Source organism: Triturus cristatus, chromosome 11 (genome assembly GCF_964204655.1).
Source record: "Triturus cristatus chromosome 11, aTriCri1.1, whole genome shotgun sequence".
NCBI lineage: Eukaryota > Metazoa > Chordata > Amphibia > Caudata > Salamandridae > Triturus > Triturus cristatus.
In genome coordinates, this window is record NC_140594.1 from 368,523,495 (window position 1) to 368,550,613 (window position 27,119).

Genomic DNA, 27,119 nt, shown 5'->3' on the forward strand with positions numbered 1-27,119 from the left:
TTGACTCCCTTAGTCTGTTGGAATAATGACCCATTGAATTCAAAAGTGTTTTCTTGCAGTACAGTGTTCAAGCAATCCAAGATGAATTGACTCGGACAGTCTATATTGAATGCTTCAATAAACCAACCAACAGCTTCTAATGCAGCTGCCTGGGGGATGTTACTATACAAGGCCTCTATATCCATAGTGACCAAGATTTGTGTTGCTTCATGAAAGGATAACTGTTCCACTCCATTGATGATATCTGTGGTGTCCCTTATATATGATTTTATTTTAGGGACATACGGTCGTAACATCGAATCCACGTATTTGGATAATGTTTCTGTAGCTGACCCAATAGTTGTTACAATGGGGCTATACGGTGGATTAGTAATACTCTTGTGGATTTTCGGAATCCCATATATGGATGCCATTCTGTGTTTGGTGACATTCAAATATTGCCACTCTTTCTCACATATGAGACTTTCATCAAAGGCTCAGTTAGTCATATATACCTCCCTCCCACTTCGCCGTTTATGGAGGAGACCGCGCGGACGCGCCGCTGGCACGCCGAAGGTGCGCCAGAGGCAAGCCCGTCTGCACCCGTCCACGTCTGGACCGTGCCCAGCGCCAGAACCCCTGGCCCCCGCAGGAACCAGGACACCCGACTGAAGTACGACACCGCCGCCCTCAACGAACTCAACACCGGACGACCACCCGCCTGCTATCAAGCCACCCCAAGGCGCACCCACGGACCCTTCACCTGTCAAGCCTGCAAATTCACCTGCCTCCGAGCCCGCACCCCGCCCGCCAAACCAAACCACAACAACAACCACCTCAAGTGCATCTTCCTCAACACCCGCTCCGTTCACAAGCACGCCATCGAACTCTGGGACCTCCTCGACACAACAGTACCTGACGTCGCCTTCCTCATGGAAACCCGGATGAACGCCTCCTCAGCCCCCGACATCACTATAGCCATCCTGGACGGCTACAAAATCACCCGAAAGGACCGCGTCAACAAAACAGGAGGAGGGATCGCCATCATCTACAGAAACACCATCAGCGTCACAACCAACACCGAAGATACCTTCTCAACCGCCGAACACCTACACTTCCAGATCCACACCGACCCCCAGACCACCCTCAGAGGAACGATCATCTACAGACCCCCAGGCCCGCGTACACAATTCAGCGAAACCATCGCCGACCTCATCAGCCCGCACGCCCTAGCCTCACCAGAATACATCCTCCTAGGAGACCTGAACTTTCACCTGGAGAAAAACAACAGCACCACCACCACCCTGCTCGACAACCTCGCCAACCTCTGACTCAAGCAACTGGTGGACACCCCCACCCACTTCGCTGGCCACACTCTCGATGCCATCTTCTCCGCCAGTAACCACGTCACCTTTAGCCACTCCACCGGACTCCACTGGACCGACCACAGCTGCATACACTTCACATTCAAGAGGACTACATCTCACCACCTCACGCATCAGATCCCCCGCAGATGCTGGAGCAAAATCACCACAGACCAGCTTACCACATCACTGAGCCAGAACCCACCAGCCGACACCAACATACCCGACACCAACGATGCAGCCCACAACCTCGCACCGTGGATCACCAACTGCGCCAACGACCTCGTCCCACTGAAGAACCCCCACGGCAAGACCGCCACCAGAAAACCCTCATGGTTCACAGACGCCCTCAAAACCGCAAAGAGATCCTGCCGTACACTCGAAAAGACCTGGCGCCACAAACGAACAACAGAAAACATGACAGTCCTCAAAAACACCACCCGCAAATACCATCAGCAGATCCGGGCCATCAAGAGGACATCGTTCAAAGAGCGACTGGACAACAACACCTACAACAGCAAGGAACTCTTCAGCATCGTCAAAGAGCTCTCCAACCCCAACGCCAGCAACAACGACATCACCCCTTCGCAAGACCTCTGCAACTCCCTGGCCACGTTCTTCCACCGCCAGATTGCAGATATACACGACAGCTTCGGACCCCAAACTCCACCTCCGGACACCAAACCAGCGACCCATGCCCCCATCACATCTTCAACAAAGCCGACACCACCATCACACCCCACCTGTGGAACGTCATAAACAGCTCCTTCAAGTCAGCAACCTTCCCTGAGAGCTGGAAACACGCAGAGATCAACGCCCTCCTGAAGAAACCCACAGCGGACCCCAAGGACCTCAAGAACGTCCGCCCCATCTCTCTTCTCCCCTTCCCGGCTAAAGTCATCGAGAAGACCATCAACAAACAGCTGACTGCTTTCCTCGAGGCAAACAACTCGCTCGACCCTTCCCAGTCCGGATTTTGAGCCAACCACAGCACCGAGACTGCCCTCATCGCAGCCACTGACAACATCAGAACCCTGATGGACAACGGAGAAACAGCTGTCCTCATCCTCCTAGACCTCTCAGCAGCCTTGGACACCGTGTGCCACCGCACCCTAATACACCGCCTCGACAACACTGGAATTCAAGTGAAGGCCCTGGAATGGGTCACTTCGTTCCTCTCCGGCAGAACCCAGAGAGTCCGCCTCCCCCCCTTGCGTTCCGCGGCCACAGAGATCATCTGCGGCGTGCCTCAACAATCCTCACTCAGTCCAACGCTCTTCAATATCTACATGAGCCCCCTCGCCACCATCGCACGAAAACACAACATCAACATCATCTCCTACGCCGACGACACCCAGCTGATACTCTCCCTCACCAAGGACCCAGCCATCGCCAAAACCAACCTTCAGGAAGGTATGAAAGAGGTAGCAGAATGGATGAGGCACAGCCGTCTTAAGCTCAACTCGGACAAGACTGAGGTCCTCATCCTCGGACAATCCCCATCTGCCTGGGATGACTCCTGGTGGCCCTCGGCGCTGGGCACCGCACCGACACCCACGGACCATGCACGCAACCTGGGATTCATCCTGGACTCCTCCCTTACAATGACCAAACAAGTCAACGCCGTCTCATCCTCATGCTTCGAAACACTGCGCATGCTTCGAAAGATATTCTGATGGATCCCAACAGAAACCAGAAGAAAAGTCACCCTGGCCCTCGTCACCAGCCGGCTGGACTAAGGGAACGCCCTATACGCAGAAACCACCGCCAAACTTCAAAATCGCCTCCAGCACATACAGAACGCCTCCGCACGACTCATCCTCAACATCCCTCGCCACAGCCACATATCCACCCACCTGAGGAACCTCCACTGGCTCCCCGTCAACAAAAGAATCACGTTCAGACTGCTCGCCCACGCACACAAAGCACTCCACAACATGGGCCCCGAATACCTCAACGGCCGCCTCTCGTTCTACATCCCCATCCGCCAGCTTCGCTCCACCAGCCTTGCCCTCGCCATCGTCCCACGGATTCGCAGAACCACCACCGGGAGAAGATGATACTCCTACCGGGCAGCGAAGACCTGCAACTCCCTCCCCATTTAACTACGACTGACCCAGGACCATCTCAGCTTCAGGAAGCACCTCAAGACCTGGCTCTTTGAGCAGTAGCAGCGCCCCCCCACACCCACCCCCCTTAGCGCCTTGAGACCGTCACGGGTGAGTAGCGCGCTCTATAAATGGAAATGATTGATTGATTGAGTAAATTGAGGCCCATTGTCTGTCACTAATTCATGAGGAATGCCCTTTCTACAGAAAATTTCATCTAAAAACTCTATGACCATTTGCGATGTGACTTCTTTCACCATCTTAGCTTCAGGCCACTTGGAGTAGTAATCAATGAGCACCAATCCAAAAGCTTGGTGCCTGGGTAACACAGCAAAAGGCCTAATGACGTCTAATCCTAATTAATCCAGAGACCCTGGGGAAACTCAACAGGTTGAGGTTCACTACATAATGGTTTGGCTGACTTATCACTAGAATTACATTGGCTATCTGATCTTACTTGGTACTCAACAAATGTGTCCACTCCAGGCCACCAAAACCTGTCCTTAACACGTCTTCTAGTATATGATATGCCTAAATGTCCTTCATGTGCTATATCCACAATCATTTTCCTTAAAGCAAATGGAGGAATACATTTATCTCCATGCACAATAATATTATTTTCAATGGCAAACTCATCCCACCCTCGTCGCCAGTGTAGAGAAGTTGAGGAGAAATGAAGAAACGGTGCTGGAACCTTTGCTTTAAGTAAGAGTTTATTCACCATGAATATGAATCCGTCTCTGAGGCGTCCAGACCAGGAATGGCCCAACCGATCTCTACACACAGTAAATACAGTCCTGCCCAGATTCAAATACGAACCACCCCCCCCCCCCCCCCGAGGGAATTCCGTTTGCAAACTAAGAGCCGCCACATATGAAATAGTCACGAGTGACAGATAGTGTCACTCGTGACTACTTCAAAACATAACAAAGGCAACACTCCCCACCGCGCGCATGTGAAAACACGCGTGCGGACGTTTGCGCGAGATACTACAATTACATCTATTAACCTCTTAACCAATTAAACTTCCTAATAATATTAATACATATTAAACATTTATAAGGTGTACAGCTACCTCAAACAGAGGTTTCCCGGCGCTACGCAGACTACCTCAGCAACCTCACAATAGACCAATATTATCCCTGCTTAAAGAGCCACGTTTTTAAGGCCTTCCTAAACTTGTGTTCCGATTCAAGTTGGTGCAATATGCTGGCAAAGAGTTAAACAGTCTTGCGGTCCTAACCGAAAAGGACCTACCCTCTTGTTGGGCCTTACTATATTGTGGAACGCCGAGCAGTCGCAGGTAGTTGGATCTAAGCATCCGTTCCTGTCAATATGGGCTGAGCTGGGCTGAGCCGGCGCTTGACATAACGTGGGCCCCTGTCACCCATTGCTCAGAGAGCAAATGTCAACGCCTTAAATTTAATCCTCTTAGCCACTTGGAGCCAATGTAGGTGTCTGTTAGGGGGATATATGCTGCCAGAAAGGGTCCCGGCACATCAGCCTTACCGCAGCATTCTGATCCATCTGTAGTCTCTGTATCAAGTCCTACAGTACTTTAAACTTCCTGGCTCATCCAGGCGTGAACTTGCCTACCCGTTCCCTCTCAGCCTGAATTGCCGCTGAGAACAACAATAAACTTTAGTAAGCCATGGCAACTTCTCTGCTAAACGCCACCCAGAAAAAGGGGCCCACTAGTGCACCTTTTTTCTGCCCTCATCCCCTAGGGAAAGAGTTTCAAACTAACAGTTGTTAAGTACCCTCACCAATACCTTCTTTAGTTGCAACACATGGAGTTCAGTGCCTATGGAGGACAACCATACCCTATCACCTCGAATTCCACATCATCATAATGAAGATCCGAATGCTCAACTCTGCTTAGGATGATGTCCTTGCAAAAAAGAGGGGAGCATTTCCTAGAACAGCTTAATACTAGCCTGACTATGGCTTCTGGCTTGACAGTCCCACACCCAACCCATCATGGCACAAACTCCATCCACAAAACGTGGCAACCAGTCCATACCTCATGAATCTCCCACAGGACCACCTTCATGGAGTTTAGTCTGACCAACCCTGCTGAAGCACTGACTCGTTCCCACCTAAAATGTATAAGCAGTATATCAGGACACCTACCCCCTATTGGTAGCCTAGTTCCAAAGGGGGAGGGGACCCCCGCCCTCTCATCCCCCTTTTTTATACCAGCTGGTAAAGTACAAGCGATAATAACCACCCAAAAGCACCTTGTGATTGCTGGACCTCTAGTGTCTTCCCATCCCACTTGATGTACAAGTGGCCCACAAGCCATATCTTCAAATGTGCAGCCTGAGGCCTGGGAACAAAACCTGTAAAACAGAAACAAAGTTAACAACCTGTACCATTATTCAACAAATTCCCCTCCCTCCAACATGGTGCGGCTCCAGCACTAAACAAGTCTGATTGGCTGCCCCAGCAAACCAAGTAAACCTAACTATGAGACATACCGGAACCACATGCTCCTGCCTGCACTCTTTTGATCTGCCTTAGATATGTAGATCCTGAACCCGTAGTCCCACGACGTACCAATCGACTATCTCCCAGAGAATGACCCTACTCGCCTACCCCCAAAAAGCACATGGACCCACAAAGCACAGCAAAAAGATTCTGGTCATAAGGGCTGAGAAAAAACAATGACTCTCCGCTCACACTGCACTTCGTGGGTAGAACAAAGCGCACAACACTTAAAATGCAGAATGACAAAGGACTCCTTTTAGGATCACCACTCAATTTCCCAGGACCCGCCCTCTAAATATTCTCATCCAAATCACACCTGCGAAGTGTGCATAATCCCACAATTCCCATAATCCCATAATCTCTGTAGAGGCAATATTTGCCTGGTTGCCAGAAATGGTCACCCTTGACTCTCCTATGTCCATGAGAGAACTATAAATCGCATTATGTCCTCTATCCTACTCCGTTCCATCTACCTCCCCCTGGCAACACATGCTAAAATTCAGATTAGCCCTGATCCTAGGCCGTCCTCGTCTAAACTTCTAGAAAAACAGCTATCAACTAAAGCATCCTTTCACCCTAATGACTAAAGATTCTGAGTCATCTTGGTCCTGACCTCGTCCACTTTCTTGGCCAGCCTATGGAACCTCTCCAACCGTGCACTAGACAGATCATTGGCAATGCCGGTGTCCCCACCACGTACCTGCTTGGCTCCCAACATGATATCAAGTTGCCGGTATTTTAGAACAAAACCCACTGACACTTCAAAGCTACCTTGCTGACTACCTATTCCCCACCCATACCACCGACCTGGCTTCAACTCTAAAGCGAACTCTTGAGTGTGCCAACTGCTCCCCCCATAATGCCACTGCCGTTCCAAAAGGGCAACATTTTAATAAGGCTATGCTTCGACCACTCCACGTCCCGTCCGGTGGCCACACCTCAGAACACCAATGCCCCTGCAAGAAGGCCAAAAAACAAAACCCACCACCGCTCCTGCAAAGATCTGAGCGTTCAAATCCCTGTCTGTCAGTACTACTAGGAAAATTCCATTAAAGGGCTGTAGAAAGACTCACCACCTTTGCAGCGAGCCTGATAAGACCGCGTGGTAATGGCAACCTCAGAGTGACACCCCAGCCTCTTAACCCGTGCCCAACTCGGTCTCATTACCCTGCATGCAAGGTTCCCCATGGCCTAACAGGATCGGCACCTCCCTGACCATTATTTTTGTCTGCCCCAACATTGCTTCCAGAAGCCTCTGCATTGTAACTCTCCTGTCCCCCAGCAATCAGGTTTCCATAGACTTTTAATCAAGCTCTATACCAATACAAAACATGACTGTGTTTGTTCTCACCAGGACTACCTCGTGCCTATGGCAAGCCTGATCACCCATGAACTCCTGGAACTTGCCAACTTGCGCTGGCAGTCCACGGAACCGGGTTACCCCACAACCAGGACATCATCCAGGCCAATGTGTTATGTGCCCGTGACCAGTGCATCATGTGGAACTCCATTGCAAGAGCATAGTGAAGCACTCCAAGAGCACGCAAAAAGGAGCAACCCCTTAGACGCAGTTTGCTGCCCTAGTATCTGTCCGGCAATTGGATTCCCAGACAGGTGAAAGTCGGCAGGGTCTACTGGCAACAAATGAAAGGCAGACTTAATGCCACTCTTCTCCATAAGCTCCCCCTGGCACACTCTTCCCCTAAAGTTAATGCTACATTCACTAATGAGTATGTTACCGAAACGTATTCGTCAGGTATAGAATCATTGACTGACAATCCGTCTGGCCACAAAAGGTATTGAATCAACCTAACTGCCCCTGTTGCTCTTCAGTACCTCTCCGAATAAGGGACTCCGTTAACTCATTCCTTTCCCCCCTCAAAGGAGCTCCACCATCCTACCTTATCGAATCTCTTTGCCCACTTTACTTCTCACTACCTGCCTGTGCGCGCTGGCTGATTCCAATGTATCCGCCCAGCGTCGCACTCGTGGGTCTTCCTCCCAGACTGAATCCCCACAGAAAACCTTGCAACCATAGCCTGGTGGCGTCCTTCCATTCATAGTAGGAAAGGCCAAATTCCAATCTGTCAAAATTAACCGGCATAAGAGCATGTACCTCCAGACCCTGTCCACCCTCCCTGCCTGTTGAAAACTACAGCTGCCAGTGTCTTGCTGGACCACTGGACTGACCCCGGCCTGCAGCCATGTGCCCATGCCTGTCTGTATGCACATTCTTAACATTCATGTCAAACTTTATAATGCTACCCTCATGTAGAGCCCTTCATTGCAATCCCAACAAACTACAAGTTGACCACTATCTCCTTTGCCGAACACCCCTACCCCTCACAGGTTGGGGCACCCCTGGAATGACTAGTGTACGAACGGCATGCCTCAAGCTGTAAAATAGTTTTACCTAACTTAGCTGGTCCCATATTATAGTACCATGTCCACAGTCAATATCGCCCAAATGTGCCACTGGATAATAGGCCATACGAGCCCTGAGTTTGTAATCCTACCATGCCCAAGCGTAACCTCCTTAATTTATTTGGGCTTTCCAATAAGGTCCATCTGTGAAATTAGTGCATCTGGCCTGTCCGAGAACTTTACAGTACACTCTAGTATAGATAAAATGTTGCTGCACAGTCTCGATAACCACCGGCACCTTCAGCCATTTGTACAGCTTGAATTCTTCCTCCTTTTACTGCTTCTTGGACCTTAGCTCCCTAGGCAATAGTTTCAGTGTCTCCTCTCGCTCTCTTATTTTTCTCTTCTCCTTAATAGCAACATGCAGTGAGCCCCTAATGGCTTTGAATGTCCCATAAATGGTAGTAACTCCCTACTCCCATTTACCTGTCTTCCCTGGCTCCACCGCCTGGTCCCCTGCATCTCACCCCCAGTCTCTGAACTTGTGCTTCTGTCTGTGACATGAATGGGGTTCCCATATTGTTCTGAAACTGACTTCACTTACCTTGATGTTACTCCCATGCCCCCGCAGTGAAGTGATTGTATGTTGTGCTCTTCCAAACAAAGTCTTATGCCCCCCCCCCCCTCCATAGTGACCTTCCCTGAGACTGGCCTCCCCGCTCATACCAACACCAGCTTAGGCAGGCCTCACCGCTCGTATCGCTGGGGCAGGCCTCCCCGCTCATACTGACACCAGCTTAGGCTGACCTCCCCACTCGTATCGCTGGGGCAGGCCTCCCCGCTCATACTGACTCCAGCTTAAGCAGGCCTCCCCACTCGTATCGCTGGGGCAGGCCTCCCCGCTCATACTGACACCAGCTTAGGCAGGCCTCCCCACTCGTTTTTCTGGGGCAGGCCTCCCCGCTCATACTGACACCAGCTTAGACAGGCCTCCCCACTCGTTTCGCTGGGGCAGGCCTCCCCGCTCATACTGACACCATCTTAGACAGGCATCCCCCCTCGTATCGCTGGGGCAGGCCTCCGCGCTCATACTGCTCTGGCAGGCCTTCCCACTCACATGAAGATCCTTCACCTCCACCAGCATAGGCAGGCCTCCCTGCAAGTACCGTTTAGGTGGGCCTCTCCACTGCCAGGAGGCTCCTTCGCCTCCTCGAACAGATACCATTTTGGCAGTGTCTGCCCCACCCCACGTCAGCTTACCTGGCGCCAAAGCTCCGAGGCCCGCTGCTTCATCATGCCTTTGCGCTGCAAGGTTCCACCACTTCCGCCTTGCGGGAGCCGAGAACCTACATCCTGCAAAATATACTGGCATATGAATTAATAGTACCCCCCACACACAGATCATCCTTGCCAACAACTTGGCACCTCCAATTGTACCTCATCCTCGCTCTCAATCCCCCGACCTCATCTTCACGCACTTGTATGCGCACATCATGTTTCACCACCAAACTATTTGTAACTAACTGATGCTGGGGGCCTTACCCTGCCCTCCAAACCTAACTAATGATGCGGGATGACACATCCCATCCGGCGGTGTGCCGGAAGTTGTATTAAGTCATCCAGTGTGTTGCATCGCGGAGGCTATGCCAAACCTTCTTGGGGCGATTATCTTGTTGTCCACTGTCTCTGTCCAGCTGGCTGCACGGGGCCACGCCTTTGCTTCCCCTCGGGGTCCTGGGACGCACTAAGCTCTCCGAGTCTGCCCTCCAGTTGCCCTATCGACCTGTGAAAAGCAATAACAGACCTGGTGTGCTGGTACAACCTAAACCCAATGCCTCCAACTAAACTCTCCTAATCATGATACTCATGCCAACCCCACCTTCTGCATGAGCCTGCTATGCCGAACCCCTTGTAGTCCCGCCCCCCCCAAAACAAAGTCCTCTGTCAGGCCCTTACCAGTCACTCCCTGCTTCCACGCCCTCTCAAAGTAAAACCCCTACAAAGCTGTCTTCCTACTCCCTGCCTTCCCTGGGCCGTAATCCCAGCTGATACTTCTTCAAGCCAGGTATCCCTGACCCAGTAAAGGGCGTACCACTAGCTGCCTACCACAAGACCTAAATCAATGCCCCCTAAAGGTATGTGTAGGCGCCTGCTATTAGTGCTCTCCAGTCTTTAAGTGGGATGAAAAAACTGGGGTGGGGGACTCTCAAAGGGGCGTGACCGGTGTACTAAAGGACATAGTTTAAAAACACAGAAACTGAAAATCTCTGCTTAGCATAGTGTGCCGCCTGACTGGTATTTTGCTGCTTCTGTCACTGCATCCAGATATGATAGTGAAGTAACCATTCACAAACGTTGTTGTAAGTTGCAGGTAAGTTTATTGCAATGTGGAGAAGTGTGGCTCAATGGTTAGAGCGGCAGACCTCGATGCAGAGCACTGGTCCGGGACCAGGGTTCGATTCACGTCGCGGCAGGGTCTCGGGCTATAAATTCCGCGGACCGGATATTCTCGCCTCAGTGCCTATTCTAATCATGGGTCCCACGCTGCAACTCTGGGCAATAGCTTACTTAATCTCCACAACGGCCCCAACAGCGCTGGGATGCCTGGCCTCACCATGGGGGTGCCCAGGAGTGGACACCTCACATGGAAAGCCAGGAAGGTTTCCTTCAGCGGTATGAGTACAGCGCTGAGATACCCGTAGTGGTGATCGGTGCTATATAAATACCTATACATTTACATTTACAATGCGAAGACAGCTTAACAACCACTCCAGACGGATGTCGAGAAGAGATCTGACAAACCGACTGGAGTGGAACACAGACAGAAGAATACCAACCGTATTCCATGATCGCATGGTATGAAGAACACTACACACTATCCCCTTTTGAGAAGAAAAAAAAAAAACATAGGCCTAGGTAATTACTAAATTAAAGTATGCTCATTCTTATACTTAAATAACAATTAAAATCGAACAAAATCTTTCATTCTAACAGGTGAATGTCTGATGCGAGAGCTTCTTCTTGGTTCAATCACCTCTTTGTCATATACAGATGTAGGTTTTTCAGGAACAACACTTTGATTCATGTCAGGGATAGGACCTGACTCGACATTAGCATCTGGAACAGGACCTACTTCAACATTAGCATCATTGGAACATGAATCAGAAGCATTAAAATTAGAGTCAAAACAATCAAGGGTGTCCAAAAAATTGTGAAAATCTTGCTTTTCAGTGTTAACATTCCCCCCCCCCGGCTTTGTGGAACTATATATGGTTTACTTACTAAATCATTGGATCTGCACATAGATAAACGTCTACAATTCCAAATCTTCCCATCTTCTACTCTAACAGCTTTACTAAATACTTCGATCACTTTGACAGGATCCGACCACTTTCACCATCTTCTGTTGGTGGATTCACCAAATTTAATACGCACAAGATCTCCCACTCTGACTTTATGGTTTGAATAATGATGCTTGGAACTACTTTTCCTCATTTTTTCCTGGTATTTTTGAACACGTTCTCTAATTTGTGAAAAATCCAAACCAGGATCATACGAATTACTTGCTTTCAACCAGCAAGGCATGAGCTTTGAACCAGGTTTTCTGCCTCTTAACATTTCAAAAGGAGAGCAACCAGTGACTGAATTGGGGTAAGTACGGTATGTAAGTAAAGTGGCTGTTAAAGCCTTTCTCCACTCAATACCATTCTTGACAGCTAGTTGCATAGACTCTTTTATGACTCTATTAAAGCGTTCAACTTGACCATTGGCCTGAGGGTTATAATTAGAAACTCTTTTGTGAACAATGCCACACTTACTTAAAAATAAATCAAATTCTTTGCTTATGAATTGTGGAACATTGTCCGAAACAAGTTCTGCAGGTATACCTTCATGACAAAAAACATTATCCAAAAACTCCACAACTTGAGTTGACGTAATTTTGTCTACAATCTTAACTTCTGGCCACTTCGAAAAATAATCTATTAGAACTAAAGCATATACCTGTTTAGCAGAAGGAAGACACAAAGGACCTATTATATCAATTCCAAGTTTCCTCCATGGTCCTTGGGAATATTCAACAGGAGTAACATCTACAGATAAAGGTTTGACTGACTTGTCTCTTCTAGAACATGCTACACATTCTCTGACCCATTTATCAATCATGCCATCAACACTTGGCCACCAATAAAATTCTCTCATACGTCGCTTAGTGCTAGACATACCCATATGACCTTCATGCGCCATATCTACTAATTTTTCTCTGATTTTGTGTGGAGGAACAATTTTATCACATCTAGTAACAATGCCTTGCAAATACATAAATTAATCTTTGATTTCAAAAAATGAACTCTATTCTCAACTCAACTTCCTCTCCTCAGGCCAACCATTTTGTAAATATTTCACAACAGTATTCAAAATCTCATCTTCAGACATGGCCTTTTCCCAAGCTTTTTCTGAAATGGCTTCAGAATTTGTAACTGTACCATAGGTAACATCTTCGATAGTATATGCTACATCACACTCTTCAACATCATTGTCATAATCAGGAACATTAGGCAGAGGTAATCGAGACATGCAATCGGCATGTACGTTCAAGCGGCCAGGAATGTATTCCACACTGCATTGATACTCTTGTAACTTGGCAGCTAGTCTTGCCAGACGAGCTGTGAGTTCTGCCGCCCCCTGCTGTTAACATATTAATCAAAGGCTTATGATCTGTTCTTAGCTGAAATTTTGTGCCCCACAAAAATTGACGAAAGTGCTGAGCAGCCCAAGTGCAAGCTAATCATTCTCTCTCAATCGTGGAATAATTATATTCTGCACCACGTAGAGACCTTGAGGCATAAGATACTATATACTCGTCTCCAAAATTCTTTTGCATTAAGACCGCACCTAAACCTGTGCTGCTCGCATCCACAGCTACAATACATTCCTTCCCAATAGTAAAAGGTCTTAGAAAAGGAGCAGAACGGATTTCTTTTTTCAATGTTTCAAAAGCTAATTTCTGATTATCACCCCACATGAATTTGACATTTTTCTTTAACAACATTCGTAGAGGGAAAACTTTTGATGAATAATTTTGCACGAGCTTGCTATAAAATTCAGTTAACCCTAAGAAAGAAAACAATTGCTCTTTAGTAGTAGGTGCAGGAGCTTTGGAAATGCTAACTACATGATCTAATTTCGGTTTAATGCCTTTACTGGATATTTCATGCCCTAAGTATTCAACCTTATTTTGTCTAAATTTGCATTTTGAAAATTTCAGAGTCAAACCTTTCTTCTGTATACTATTCAGTACTGCTTCCAAATTGCAATCATGTTCCTCAAGATCTTTCCCAAAGATTAGGACATCGTCTTGAAAAGCAATTGCACCAGAGCAACCCTCTAACACTTCTTTCATAAGTCTTTGAAATACTGACGCAGCCTTTGCTAAACCGAATGGCATGCGTAAAAATTGGAACATGTCCTCAGGTGTGATAAAAGCTGTCAAACATTTTGATTCGTCATGTAACATTATCTGGTGGTAAGCACTAGCTAAGTCTACTGTAGAGAAAACACAGGCCCCAGATAGAGTAGAAATCAGTTCATGTATGTTTGGTAGGGGATGTCAATCAATCCAGATTTCTTTATTCAAACTACGAAGGTCAACACATAAACGAAGATCCCCGTTACTTTTGAGTGAAAGAACTATCGGAGAAACCCATGGAGAGGATTCTATTGGTTCAATGATGTTTTGTGTAACTAATTCTGCTAACATATCCTTTAATTTGTTACGATATGCTAGTGGTACATTACGAACTCTGTGTCTAACAGGAACTGCAGTATCATTGAGGATGATTTTGTGTTTGAAATTAGCATATTTTACAAGAGTTCCATCAAATACGCTGGGGTACTTGTTTTTGATATTTGAAACAAATTCCTCATTGTCTGATGAAACAATATATACGGATGGTGAAGCATTAGGGTCTAATTGTGTACCCATCTCTTGCTGGTGGGGCCATCCTAGTATGGATACTCCCTTTGTAGCTATGTACACTTTTCCTTTAATTATTTTCCCTTTAAAATCCAAATCCGCCCACATAAATCCTTCTAAGTCAATCTTATGCCGTGAGTATCCACCAAGTCTGATATCTGGGGGGAGTAATTCTTTAGTTTCCCCACAACTCTTCATAAACATTTTCCCAATAATAGAATACCAGGCACATGAGTCAACCATCATAGATACCTCTTTCCCATTAATCAATACTACACATGAAGGAAAGCCTTTACAATTATTGTTACAAACACATGAAATGCAGTTGAATTCAGTAAATTCTGCAGAAATGTCTTCTTCTTCACAAGTAACATAGTTGACTTTCAGGGAGGATCTGCACATTTTCCCAAAATGACCTGTTTTCTTGCATTTGACGCACATTTTATTCCACGCTGGGCATCCTTTGTAATTGCCTACGTGATCAAAACTACCACATCTGTAGCAGATTATAGGATTTCTTCTACCGCCAAATTTATTATCTTTAAATCCAAAGTCTTTTTTATTGGAAATCAAGGCCTTTTTTCAAGTAAATTGGTTCTTTATTAAGGATACCTCTGATATCCAATCCTGTATTTTCACCGTTTGAAGTTGTGGTTGACCTCTGATTTCACTGACAAACTTTTCTGATTGCTTAATACCTTTGGCAATATTAAGTACAGCACTTAAAGAAGATTCTGTGCCCAACCGAAGTCTTTCTTGAATCTTTATGAACTTGGTTTTCATCATTATTTGGTCTCTAAGTACTTGTTCATAGTTGATAGTATCGAACGCACAGGAGCCTGCTAGAGAAAGTAAGGCAGATACATCATTTTCTATAGATTCATCTTCTTTTTGGGCACGTGAATAAAATGTAAACCTTTGCATCACTATGTTCATTTTCTTTCCAAATCTAATGCTCATTTGTTTAACTGCAATTTCAAATACATTAGTTCCTTCAGATCCTTCAATGGGAGGTAAATTATCGAATTATTTGATGCCTTGACCCCCTAAACAATGTCTTAACAAATCAAGTTTCCTTTTAGGAGAGCAACCATCTTCCTCCAAGACTTCAACATAGGCTAAAAACATGGGATACCATAGGTCCCACTCCATCTTAGGTTCACCAGCGACAGGTAAAAAATGTGGTGGTGCTGAAAGGTTAGACATTGTGATAGTTTAAGTAATAAATTGAAATAAATATTATGGCCGAATATAAATGCAATAACCGTATTTGGTGTCAAATAATAAGTTGGAGGACCTGAAAGAAAAGGTGTGCGAATCACCGATGTACATTCACACACAAAAATGTTAAATGTAACATATTTTGGTTACTTCAAATGAGGTGTGCGAGTCACCGATATTGAATTCGCACACGAAAAATACTTTATTTTGTGATTAGAGGTTCCGTGTAGAGAAATCTTCAGTTAAACGATGTGAGATCGGTAAAATCGTGAAAATGACTCACTAAAGATGGCCGCCGGAGTGCGTGTGACATCACGACGCTCCCAGCATGCTTTCTGATATTCGAATTCCCATCATGCTTTGCTGAACGTCGTGAGGAAAGCTTCGGAATGCTTAGCGCGCCGCAAGATTCGAGTGTGGACACTCTGGAAAAGAACGCAGGTAATGCTTGAGTATTATCTTTCAAATATATTACCGTTGCGTGTTGCTGGACACACGCAACACGATGAGTTTGAAAACACCAATGATTTCAATATTAAAATTGAAATTCAGCTGCAGCAGGTGCGATCAAAGCACGTAACACTACAATACAGCCGCAGCTGCCATCAGAGCAGTAAACAATTTGAATGTAAGCATTTAAAGCGTATCATAATCGGTATCACAGGACCAATGACAACGCTTAAATTATTAATCCTTTATATTTGAGGTCTCCCACGGGTGCAATCAAAGGCACAGTTAATTGACACATCAGCTGGTGCATTCAAGCACTGAATAATTAAATTGAAAGATACCTTAAAATTTCTGTCAAGAAAGGTGAACGCTGAGTGAACGCTGTCTTCTGCTTAACTCCCGCTCGTCGCCAAACGTGAAGTAACCATTCACAAACGTTGTTGTAAGTTGCAGGCAAGTTTATTGCAATGCGAGGACAGCTTAACAACCACTCCAGACGGATGTCGAAAAGAGATCTGACAAACCGCCTGGAGTGGAACACAGACAGAAGAATGCCAGCCGCATTCCAAGATCACATGGTATGAAGAACACTACAGATACAACACATAACATTACATCTAGAACAAGCCAAGGCTATTGACTTTATCAATGGTTGTTTGTTACAGAAGATAAATAAGCAGTGCAGCCCACGCGGTCTGGCCTACAAACTGGAGCTGCAAGGCCTCGCTCTGCCCCAGGCCGCACCCAGATGATGGTGCGAAAACTTGCCCTACAGGCCACCTGAGACCTCACGGGGTGGCTCTTTGTTTCGGGTGAACGCCACGCTACATCACCCCCACACCACCTTAGAAGACGGTGCACAAGTAAGGAGACTAAAGGCACACCAACCGGAGCACCACGAGACACTAAATTTGACGCTACCTTCAGGACGACAAAAATGTTATCTACCAGGTACCAGCCACTGTGTCACCAAGATAAAGTTGTGGCTGGTACCATAAAATGGCAGCATTTATACCCCTGGGCTTCAAAAGTAGTTAAAAAATACCCAAACCCCAAACAGTCCTCTGACGGCTCCACTTCCCCAAAATACCTGGGGCCAGACCTCCCTGTGGTCGGCTGCCCCTCAAATCCCCCTTTCCGATGTGGGCCTTGTCAAGCTTCTTTCGGCACCTGGCAGTGGGAGGCAAATGGGGCAACCCCAAGGTGCTGGCTCGGCGCTAAGGCTAAACCATACCTGTGCCGCTTTAACCCACCTCACCCCTTCCGCAAGCTGCCCCACGGTCTCCGGGTCTTTCCCATGGCAGTGACGTCTCAGAGATTTTCCGCTCGCACCAATGCCCACCTGCTTAAGCATACATGTCGGCGTCCTAAGAGGCCTGACACACCTCTAGGCCTTCCCACTTGTGGTGGTCTGCAGAGTCACCAGTAAAGGTAGCCTTGAGTGCTCTAGGTGTCAGCCCTGTAGTACCGGTCCTACATCTTAATCAGTCTCGCACTTCATAGTCTCTTGTATCCCTCTTGGTGGGGTCAGGAACCTCACTGTGATGAGTTGGAAGGGGGAGGTGAAAGAGCAATAGACTGAAAGCTGGAGCCTGCATACATTGAAGCTTTACGTTTCCTGCTTCAGGTATTAAGATCGGAGTGAGCTGTGTACCTTCTCCTAGGGTCTATCCAACTGAACACAAGTGCACAAAAAACCATGTTTCAAATGTGTGCATGTAAGAGTGTGTGTGTGTATGTGAGAGAGCGGCTATGGAGCGATCAGGGACACTGTTTGAGGGTGGTAGTGAGGGAATCCATGGAGAAGGAGGTAATTATGGGGGCGGTAAAAAATATTTTCACACCGGATGCCACCAGTGCTAAAGCTGGCCTTGGTGTAATATATAACAAAGTGTTCAGGGACAGTTATCGCCTACAAGTGGGTGTATTACCTCAGATTAGGCCCCCTTTGAAGCTTATTAGCAATTGGCACAATAACATTCAAACAACTAGACAAACATTGCTAACAATTTACAACTTCCCCTTTCTAATCCACTACCATCATTTTATCCCTACTCACAACACTGTGAAATTTTCAAGAATTCAAGAGCAATAACTTGAGGATAGCTGTGAATGAGTGACTGAGATAGTGAGAATACTTGAGGCTGAGTGAGAATGAGAGTGAGACTAAGTGAAAGTGAGTCTATGTAAGTGAGTGACGGTACATGAAAATGAGTGCAATTGAGAGTGAGAGAACTTGAGTGAGAATGAATGTGAGTGAGCGAAACTCAATGTGTAAAGAGTTGTGAGAATGAGTAAGCATGAGTAAGAATTAGGGTGAGTGAGAGTGAGTGAGGAAGTGTGAGTGGTTGTGAATGTGAATGAAATGCATGAGTGAGACTGAATGAGAGAAATTGAGTGTGAGAAAGAGAGACTGATTAAGAATGAGTGTAAGGGACTTAGAATCAATCAATATGAGGCAGTGTTAGTGAGAGTGTGTGACAGAGAGTAAGTGAAGAAGAGTAAGAAAGTGAGTGTCAGTGAGAACTGAGTGTGAAGGAGTGAGAATGAATGAGTGTGAGGGATTTAGCATTAGAATGTGTGGTATCCGCTGAAGCCAGAGGTATTTAGACTTCTTCCTCCCTTATGTCGTGAGCCTATACTGGATCTGATCAATCTATCGCTCACATCGGGCATGGTCCCTTCTTCCTGGAAGCAGGCAGTGGTCAGCCCAATTTTAAAGAAGCCTAACCTTGACCCCCTATTACCAGAAAACTACCGTCCCATCTCCCTCCTGCCCTGGACCGCCAAGGTTACTGAGGCACATGTGAACTCCATCTTGTCCGCCCACCTTTCTCGAAATAACATTCTAGACCAGAGCCAGAATGGTTTTCGTGCACAACACAGCACCGAAACTGCACTGCTCTTTATGACCGAGCACTTGCGAACGGTGCTGGATGCTGGGCAGACAGCGGCGCTCCTCCTGTTAGATCTGAGCGCCGCGTTTGACACGGTGTCTCACGACATTCTGATCCGGCGCTTGGAGGGAGTGGGAATTGAGGGGATTGCTCTCCAATGGTTTCGCTCTTTCCTCTCGGACCGGTTTTTTAAAGTGGCTATTCCACCTTGTCAGTCCTCTTTCCATCCACTGGGGCTGGGGGTTCCGCAGGGCTCTGCGTTGAGCCCCACTCTGTTCAACCTATATGTGAAACCGCTGGCTGCACTCGTCAGACAATGTGGCTTAACCATGACATCGTATGCCGACGACACGCAGCTGGCGGTGACACTCAGCGGTGATCCCGAGGTGAACGCTCCCAGATTCCGTGCAGGACTCATAGCCGTGGCAAATTGGATGCGAACTAACTGTCTGCAGTTAAATGCCAAAAAAAACGAGGTCCTGATCTTAGGAAAGCAGGCGGAGCTCTGGGGAGACCAGTGGTGGCCTCCAGAATTGGGGGTGACTCCCATCCCAGCTGCCGAAGTTAAGAACTTGGGGGTCTGGCTGGATCCTACACTCTCCTTCACCAGCCACACGAAGAAGGTTGCAGCTACCTGTTATGGTATTCTGCGAGGGCTGAGACCGGTCCTCGAATTCTTCGACCCCCCCTACTCGGCAACTGGTGGTCCAAGCCTCCATTCTTTCTCGGCTGGACTATGGGAGTGCGCTGCTGCTCGGAGTGAATCAGGCGGAGGCTACTAGATTGCAAAGGGTGCAGAATGCCGCGGCGCGAGCCATCGTTGGCCTTCCTAGACAGTGCTCTGTCTCTGCAGTTTTGACCTCTCTCCACTGGCTGCCGGTCAGACAGAGAATTAAATTTAAGGCTCTCTGCCTGACATTTAAAATCTTGAAGCTTTCCTCTCCTCCAGCCCTCGCTAAGCTTGTTTCCTCCTATGTTCCTACGCGGTCTCTTAGATCGGAATTTCTCCATCTGGCGGCCAATACACGCTTCAGACTGAGTAGGATGGGAGGCCGCTCCTTTCGAGTATTAGCGGCAGGATTATGGAATTCTCTCCCTGTCCATATTCGAGCCCTGAACAGCCTTACTTCTTTTAGGCGCGCCATAAAAACTTTTTTGTTCCCAACTGCTGACTGATTCCTTCCTCTCCTTCCCAGCATCGATTTGTTGTGTTGTGGTACCTGATCAGGCGCCGGGACGCCCCTTGGCTGGGGCAGCTGCGCGCCTTATAAAAATGACCAACATAACATAACATAACATAACGTATGAGTAATTGAATGTGAGGGTGTCAGTGTGTTTTTGTGCGTGTGTATGTTATGCTTGCATGTCTGTCACTGGGCCTGACATAGTGAAAATAATTCTTGGCCAACTGAAGCATCCGTGGAAAAATGCTGGTGCTGGCATCCTGGAAGTAATTCTATGACTATGGAGCACACATGGTAAAATGCTGGCACAGGCATCGTGGAGGTAGTTCTGGGCATAATGGAGGATGACTATGGCCTTGGGAGGGGACAGGCAACCAGCTGATATATGTCCATGGTATAAGGACAGCATCAGTGGAAATGTTTGATATGGAATTCTTGTCTAAAGGGGTTGCCCATGGCCTTGGCTAGCACCCATGACAACATGTAATATAGCCTGGCTTCATTGGCTTGGATCATCATAAAATACTTTAATATTTAATGATTTCCAGTTCAGAGGCTATGTTTTTTAGCAAATGTATGTGACATCCGCGCTTTAAAATGCACTATTTGACCCTATTTAAAACACATGGTTGGGGCGAGAAACCACCCTCTTCCCAAATCTTCCTAGACTAAATTGGGCTTGCTTAATGCTTGCTGGAATTTAGGGCAGGTATTTCACCCCACCACTTTCAAAGATCATCAGCCGGCACTGCTCCAAGACCCTCACACAAGGCAATTGTAATTGTAAATTGTATTTATATAGCACTTACTACCCCTGATGAGGCTTTGAAGAGCTTTGCAGCGAGTAGCATAGAGTTCAAGTTAAATAGTTAGTACTCTAGTAATATGTGCTTTCTTATTTCCATGTGAATTAGTTGTGGTAAGTTATTGCTCTTGAATTCTTGAAAATTTCACAGTGTTGTGAGTAGGGATAGAATGATGGTAGTGGATTAGAAAGGGGAAGTTGTAAATTGTTAGCAATGTTTGTCCAGTTATTGTGCCAATTGCTAATAAGCTTCAAAGGTGGCCTAATCTGAGGTAATACACCCACTTGTAGGCGATAACTGTCCCTGAACACTTTGTTATATATTACACCAAGGCCAGCTTTAGCGCTGGTGGCATCCGGTGTGAAAATATTTTTTACCGCCCCCATGATTACCTCCTTCTCCATGGATTCCCTCACTACCACCCTCAAACAGTGTCTCTGATCGCTCCATAGCCGCTCTCTCACATACATTTCATTTGTTTTATAGCGCTAGTGTGGGGTGTTAGAACACTTTACATCACACGCACATTAAACAGAGACAATGAATTATAACTGTGTAAATCAGTCTATAAAACACTTGCATAAATCAATGAGGATTACAAGGTGTAGGAATCATATGTCATACATACCAGTAGGCAGTATGTTTTAAGAGCGTTTTGTCTGGAGAAGCACAAACTTGGACTTTAAAACATACCACAGTGATTGGATTTGGCTTTGCTAATAAGAATGTATTTCTACCCAAACAAATCCTTTTTAGCAACATTAGGATAATGAAAGGCGGGGGGGGGGAGGGGTGGATAACATTCTAACCTCTACCATGCAGTCTGCATGCAGCGCTTTGATGGCAGTTCATAGGTCACTGACTGTGCTATATTAGTATTGAAACTTATGAACTGCAAGTAACAAAAGGATTTCTGTGACAATAGCAGTAACCCCCTGAATTACACACAGAAAATACAGCACTGTGATCTGCATGCAGCCAGCATTTTATCCCTCTGCACTACTTTATGATGAGTCAGGACTGCCATTGACAAAACTCTGATCACTCTCTAGCAGGAGCATGAATCACCAGAGTTATTTTGACATTTTTATTTTTACTTGAAAACTGCTGGACACACCTGAAACGGCAGCAAGTCTTTTAAAGCCATACGTTATTTCTATACACAGCGCTCCCCGAGCTTGGCGCCAGGTTCGGCAGCACCGGTCGCACCGCCCTAGAGCTGGACATGTATTTCACATTGCTTACAATACGTATCATTTTCAGCATTAAAAGAAAAATATTAGAAGATGTATTACTGTTTCTCCACTCGTTCGGTTGGAAAACATACCTGAAGCATGTCACGCGCATCCTAAATTTGAAGATGTATTTACATCGTCGTGACACCATGGGTGCGGACATGCTCAGAGGTCCCCCTCCCTTTCTGATCTACATTTGGGACTGTTATATATTCTCACTGTTAATTTTGTGTTTTCCCCCAGAAAGAAATAACTTTGCTGAAGCGATTCTCATTCAGTGAGAGTTGGGCCACGAAATAACCAAACAGCCTTTGCGCGAGTCATGCGTCAGGAGCTTTGTGGGTTCCGCGTCCCTAATATCATGCCTGCCCTTGCCGAACCCATCTCGGGTGCCTCAGGAAGGAAAACAATGTTCTCGGACATATTTCGAGGCAGCGTTAGTATACAGGGCCATCTAGTGGCGACATGTGTTACCTTCCTCAGAATAGAAACAGAACAAAAGGAAAACTAGGCCTTCTTTTATATTATAAAAAAAATACATTAAATCAGTGGAAGCGTGCGTCTCTTTAAAGATCTGGACCTTGTGTCGGCCTTGGTGTGCGTGGGGGGCGGGCACTGTCCGAATAGCTTAGCCCCTTGCATCCAAAGTATGAGTAATTGTCTTGGGGCAGCACTATTTCCGGAGAGACAGCTGTTCAGCTAGTAGATGATTGGCTAATTCACATGGGATACCAGTCATCCTCAAATGATGGATTGGACTTTGCTCAACAAGAGAAACTCCTTCCTCAATCTTGTTTATCTATTTAGTGCCAAATTGTCATTCGCACTTATCTCAAACTGTTTGTTGTATACTGTGTATATGGTTAATGTGCTGGTAATGTCACTGCGCTGAAAAACAAACACGCATAAGTGATTTGTTCAATTAGAAAGGATGAGTGCACGTTCTATCTAGAAGCATTGCCTACAAAAATATGTGTCCCTCGCAATAGGCACATCTGCCGTTTGCAAGAGCTGTCTATGCAGATGTCACTGCCAGTTGCCCCATGACGAGCTCAACACCTTACATTGATGTGTGATGGAACCAATACTTCCTTTTGTGTTTTTTTCAGACACCAGTGAGAGTGACCTTGAGCTGTCAACGGTGCGTCATCAGCCGGAGGGGTTGGACCAGCTTCAAGCTCAGACGAAGTTTACCAAGAAGGAGCTGCAGTCATTGTACAGAGGCTTCAAAAACGTGTGTATCTTTGTGCTCCAGCACTCGTAACATTAATCAAGGCTTTGCTCTGATTTTAACCATCTCATCCCAGATTTCCAACCACTCTATTACCCAAGTCCTATCACCTTTCCTCCATCTTTCTCTTTCACCAGCTCCGTCCTCCTTTCTCCATCTCCACCCAACTGTTCCTCCACTTCAACACCCCCATCCTACAATTATAAACATGTTGTTCTCCACTACCTATCGCTATCCTATCTCAAACCTTTTATTTAATCTCCAATTCTTCTGTCTTTGAATTCAGACTCTCGGTCTTTCATCTCCTGGCACCTCTGTCTCATGCCACCTCAACTTCCACTTTCAATCACACAATCTCAATCTCCACACCGTAGACTTAACAATCCAATTCCTCAATGTACCCTTTGTATTCCTGCTACTCCAACCACTTTTCCCCATCTCCACCCAGTCCTCACAGCTCTAGACCCACATATTTCATCCTCAGCTCCCTACCCCCTTTTCTAATCCTTTGCGTCTTCTGCCATCAGTCCTGCTTGCCCACTGCCAGTTACATATCCGTCTCCACTGCATTGTTTCCTCCCTATCAAGTCTGAGCTATCTGTAGTAATACCCTGGCTTCTTAGCCAGTAACCCCATGCCCTCAAATGATGCTACTGGGTACCCCATCACTTATCCTAGTGCCCTTTACTGGTCCCATTTGACCCCTATTCCACTTCTCCAACTTCTTTTGCTTCGTTTCTGATCCCTCTCGCTCCAGGGGTGGGTGGCCTCCCTCCCTCCACTGTTGATCCACTTTCCTCCATTGCTCATCACTTTTACTTCATCGTCAACCTCTCTTCCTGTCCGGCAATATAATCCGTTTTTGTAAAGTGCCACCAAGAGGTTTACCGGCGCCACAGAGAGGAACAAGTAGAGCAGCAGCCTAGTTCAACAACAGGAATAAATACATGCAGATGACCACGAAACATGTTATAAAAGATCTATTTTGGCGACTAACTAAACACCCAGTGTTTCAGGTTTTTGTGAATTTTCAAGTAGTCGGCAATCAGCCGAAGACCTAGAAATGCAATTCCAGAGAAGGGAGGCCTGAACTATAAAGGCTGTTTCTCCAAGATCAGTACAGATGAACATATAAGTACAATGCTGGGACGATCTTAATGTTTTGGTAGGACAGTGCTTGATATACTTGTCCTTCAGGAGCTGAAGGCTATTGAAACAGTAGGTACAATGGAAAGACAAGTTAAGCATCTTTCTGTTGAACAGGAAACCAGTGTAAAAAGCGATCCTCAGACCTGATGTTGTTGTACTTCTTGAGTTTGAGCTGAATCCCTGCGCAGAATTCAGAACCCGGTGAAGGCATGAGACGATAAACTGTAAACGTCTCCAATGACAGCACTGCCATAATTAAATCTGGGGGAAAACAAATGCATTCAAAGCTATTATCTGAGGAAGAAAATAAGGAAGTTTGAACAAGATATATGCTTGTTTTTAATTAGTATTACATACCACATCCCAGGTGGTTTTATTTCCCAACTAAATGGTACTCAGTTTACAAACCTCAGAAGGATGAAACCAGGATCGGTTGAGGGAATTCAAACATTGGGCCTGCAGGTCACAGTAGATGTCAGCAGCAAGTGTTTAAATCACATAGCCATCTTGTTTGGAATGGCAGAACTCGTCTGATTTGTTTAAGCTATAAGAAGCAAGATTACCACAGATAAATGGGGTGGGAGGAAGGACACACCACAATCATCCACAATCTGAAAACTCAGACCTAAAGAGAAGGTACTGGGAATGTGCCCCATAGATGAGGAAATATGCAAGTAGGGGCAAGGAGGTACTCTATGCTGGTAGGATTTATCCTCAATGCTATAAATCCACCATTAAAGTGTGACTAGAAGGGTGTCAATATTTGTAAGGAGGAACGCCTGCCATGTTGCACTTCAAACTAACATGGATGCTGATCACGCACTTACTCCGTATTTGGGAGAATAGCCCCAGGTTATGAGTAATAATAAGAGCAGATGTGAGATGGTGAACCCCTGCAGGACATCCCATTATGCCAAAATGAAGAGAAGATCTTCACATGAAAAGAACTATTGGCTTTTATATGGGGACTTGAAAAGGATTCAACCCAAAAAAAGCCAAGATCCTGGATAGCAAGATACTGTTGGCAGTGATAGGTGGGTGATAGTTTTAAAGGCAGATGAAAGACCCCAAAAGATCAATGCTTGACATCCTCACTATCCATCTCCTTTCTGATGTCGCCAGGCACCAAAAAAATCCCTTGACCTTCTCTGCCCTTACTTTGCTGGAGGCTGACTGAACGGATCTAGACTATTGTAAGATCCAACATAATATGGGTGCTTACCCCCTCCACCACAAAACCCCAAAGCAGATCACTAGCTTCATTAAATACTAGACAAACATTTAGGGCAGATATTGTAAAGATTAGTTGGAAACAGATGGTTGCTTCAGGAGTGGCCCCACCGATGCCGACTTAAGGGTAATTTTGAACATTTCCACTTCACTCAAGATATTCTCTAGATGGTTGAATGTGACAACCAGGTGAATAATTGCATCAGAAGGCTTGAACATCTTTGCTAGGCTTGGATTATGGTGTGAACCCATGCACCTCCTAGAGGTGAAGATTGTTGAGTTGTTCTTCAGAAAGAACCTACAATTGATGCATGTGTGGCCAGGACACTGTTCTGTTTTGTGAAATAGCAGAAAATAGGGAATATGACTATCCAAACATGTGGGACAGTGGTCAGGCCTCCATGTGAGCTGTGAATGAATGCTCACCGTGATAAAATAAAAAAAATGCTCAGACGTAAACAAGTTCCAGTAATGGTTGCAACTGTTCACTTTTGACAGTCTGACTAGGGCATCAAGGCATCCTCAGGGGAAATGTGTGCCATGTTGTATGCAAAAATCAGGCAAACAACAATTACAGTTAAAGAAGGAAAGAATTTAAAGTCTCCCTCTTTTGAGAGGGGTGGAAAAACCTTTAAATAGAGCATCTGTGTCTGAAGCCCTGTAATCCAGTCTCACTCTAAGTAAGTAATCTTTATTGTTTAGTTGATTAAAACAATAAAAATGTTGCTGCATATGTCGTCTTTGATTTAAAAGACATTTAAAATTGATTCATCAACCCAATATGTCACAATGTAATATCACACAGTTATAAAAAAATTCTTCAATTGTCAATATTCTCTAAAATCCTATAAAATAGTGTCTAAAATATGTAAGACCATTAATTTGTTTGGGACAGACATGTGAAAACCATCAGATAACAGTTGACAAACTTGTTAGTTTCGTTTCCGGTAGGAATAGTTTGTAAATTAAATATTGGAGTCATAAGTCTCTTGTATTACTACATAATCATTGGCCCTATGCGGGTCGTGTTTGTTTGCTGCCTGGTGTGTAAAGCAACAGGTTCAGTCCTTAAGATGACAATCGAGCAGACCAGTTAAGGCAGGCATGGTTCCTTCAGTGAGTAGACCCTCACTTAAGGGCATAGACTTCACAGCCTGATCATGTATGTGAAGGAACTTAACCACTTTGCAGTTCATCTGCGGGTCAGATGGATCAAGCCCTTTAACAAATCGCGGACCTGCAGGATCGTATTCCTCTATTCCGGAAGGCTTCCTTTAATAAAGTGACACATGCCGGAAGAAGTTTCTGACAGATACATATCATGTGGCTAAGATCTTCCTTTTGACTACCACACAGGCGACATGTTTTTAAGGCAACGTTTTTCCACCTTGGAGCGTCTGAAAGTGAGGGATAATTTCCAAAGCGTACTGCCATTAG

General features: G+C 46.0%; 1 protein-coding gene across 3 annotated transcripts in view; it reads left to right on the forward strand.

Annotated features, from left to right (window-relative positions):
- The window catches only part of KCNIP3 (potassium voltage-gated channel interacting protein 3), a 592,826-nt gene that overhangs the window by 434,715 nt on the left and 130,992 nt on the right, over positions 1–27,119 (forward strand). For all 3 annotated transcript variants that reach the window (XM_085634140.1, XM_085634141.1, XM_085634142.1), the window contains one exon: positions 23,182–23,306. In XM_085634140.1, coding sequence (XP_085490266.1) covers positions 23,182–23,306 — 125 coding nt within the window. The remainder of the gene's footprint in view (positions 1–23,181; positions 23,307–27,119) is intronic.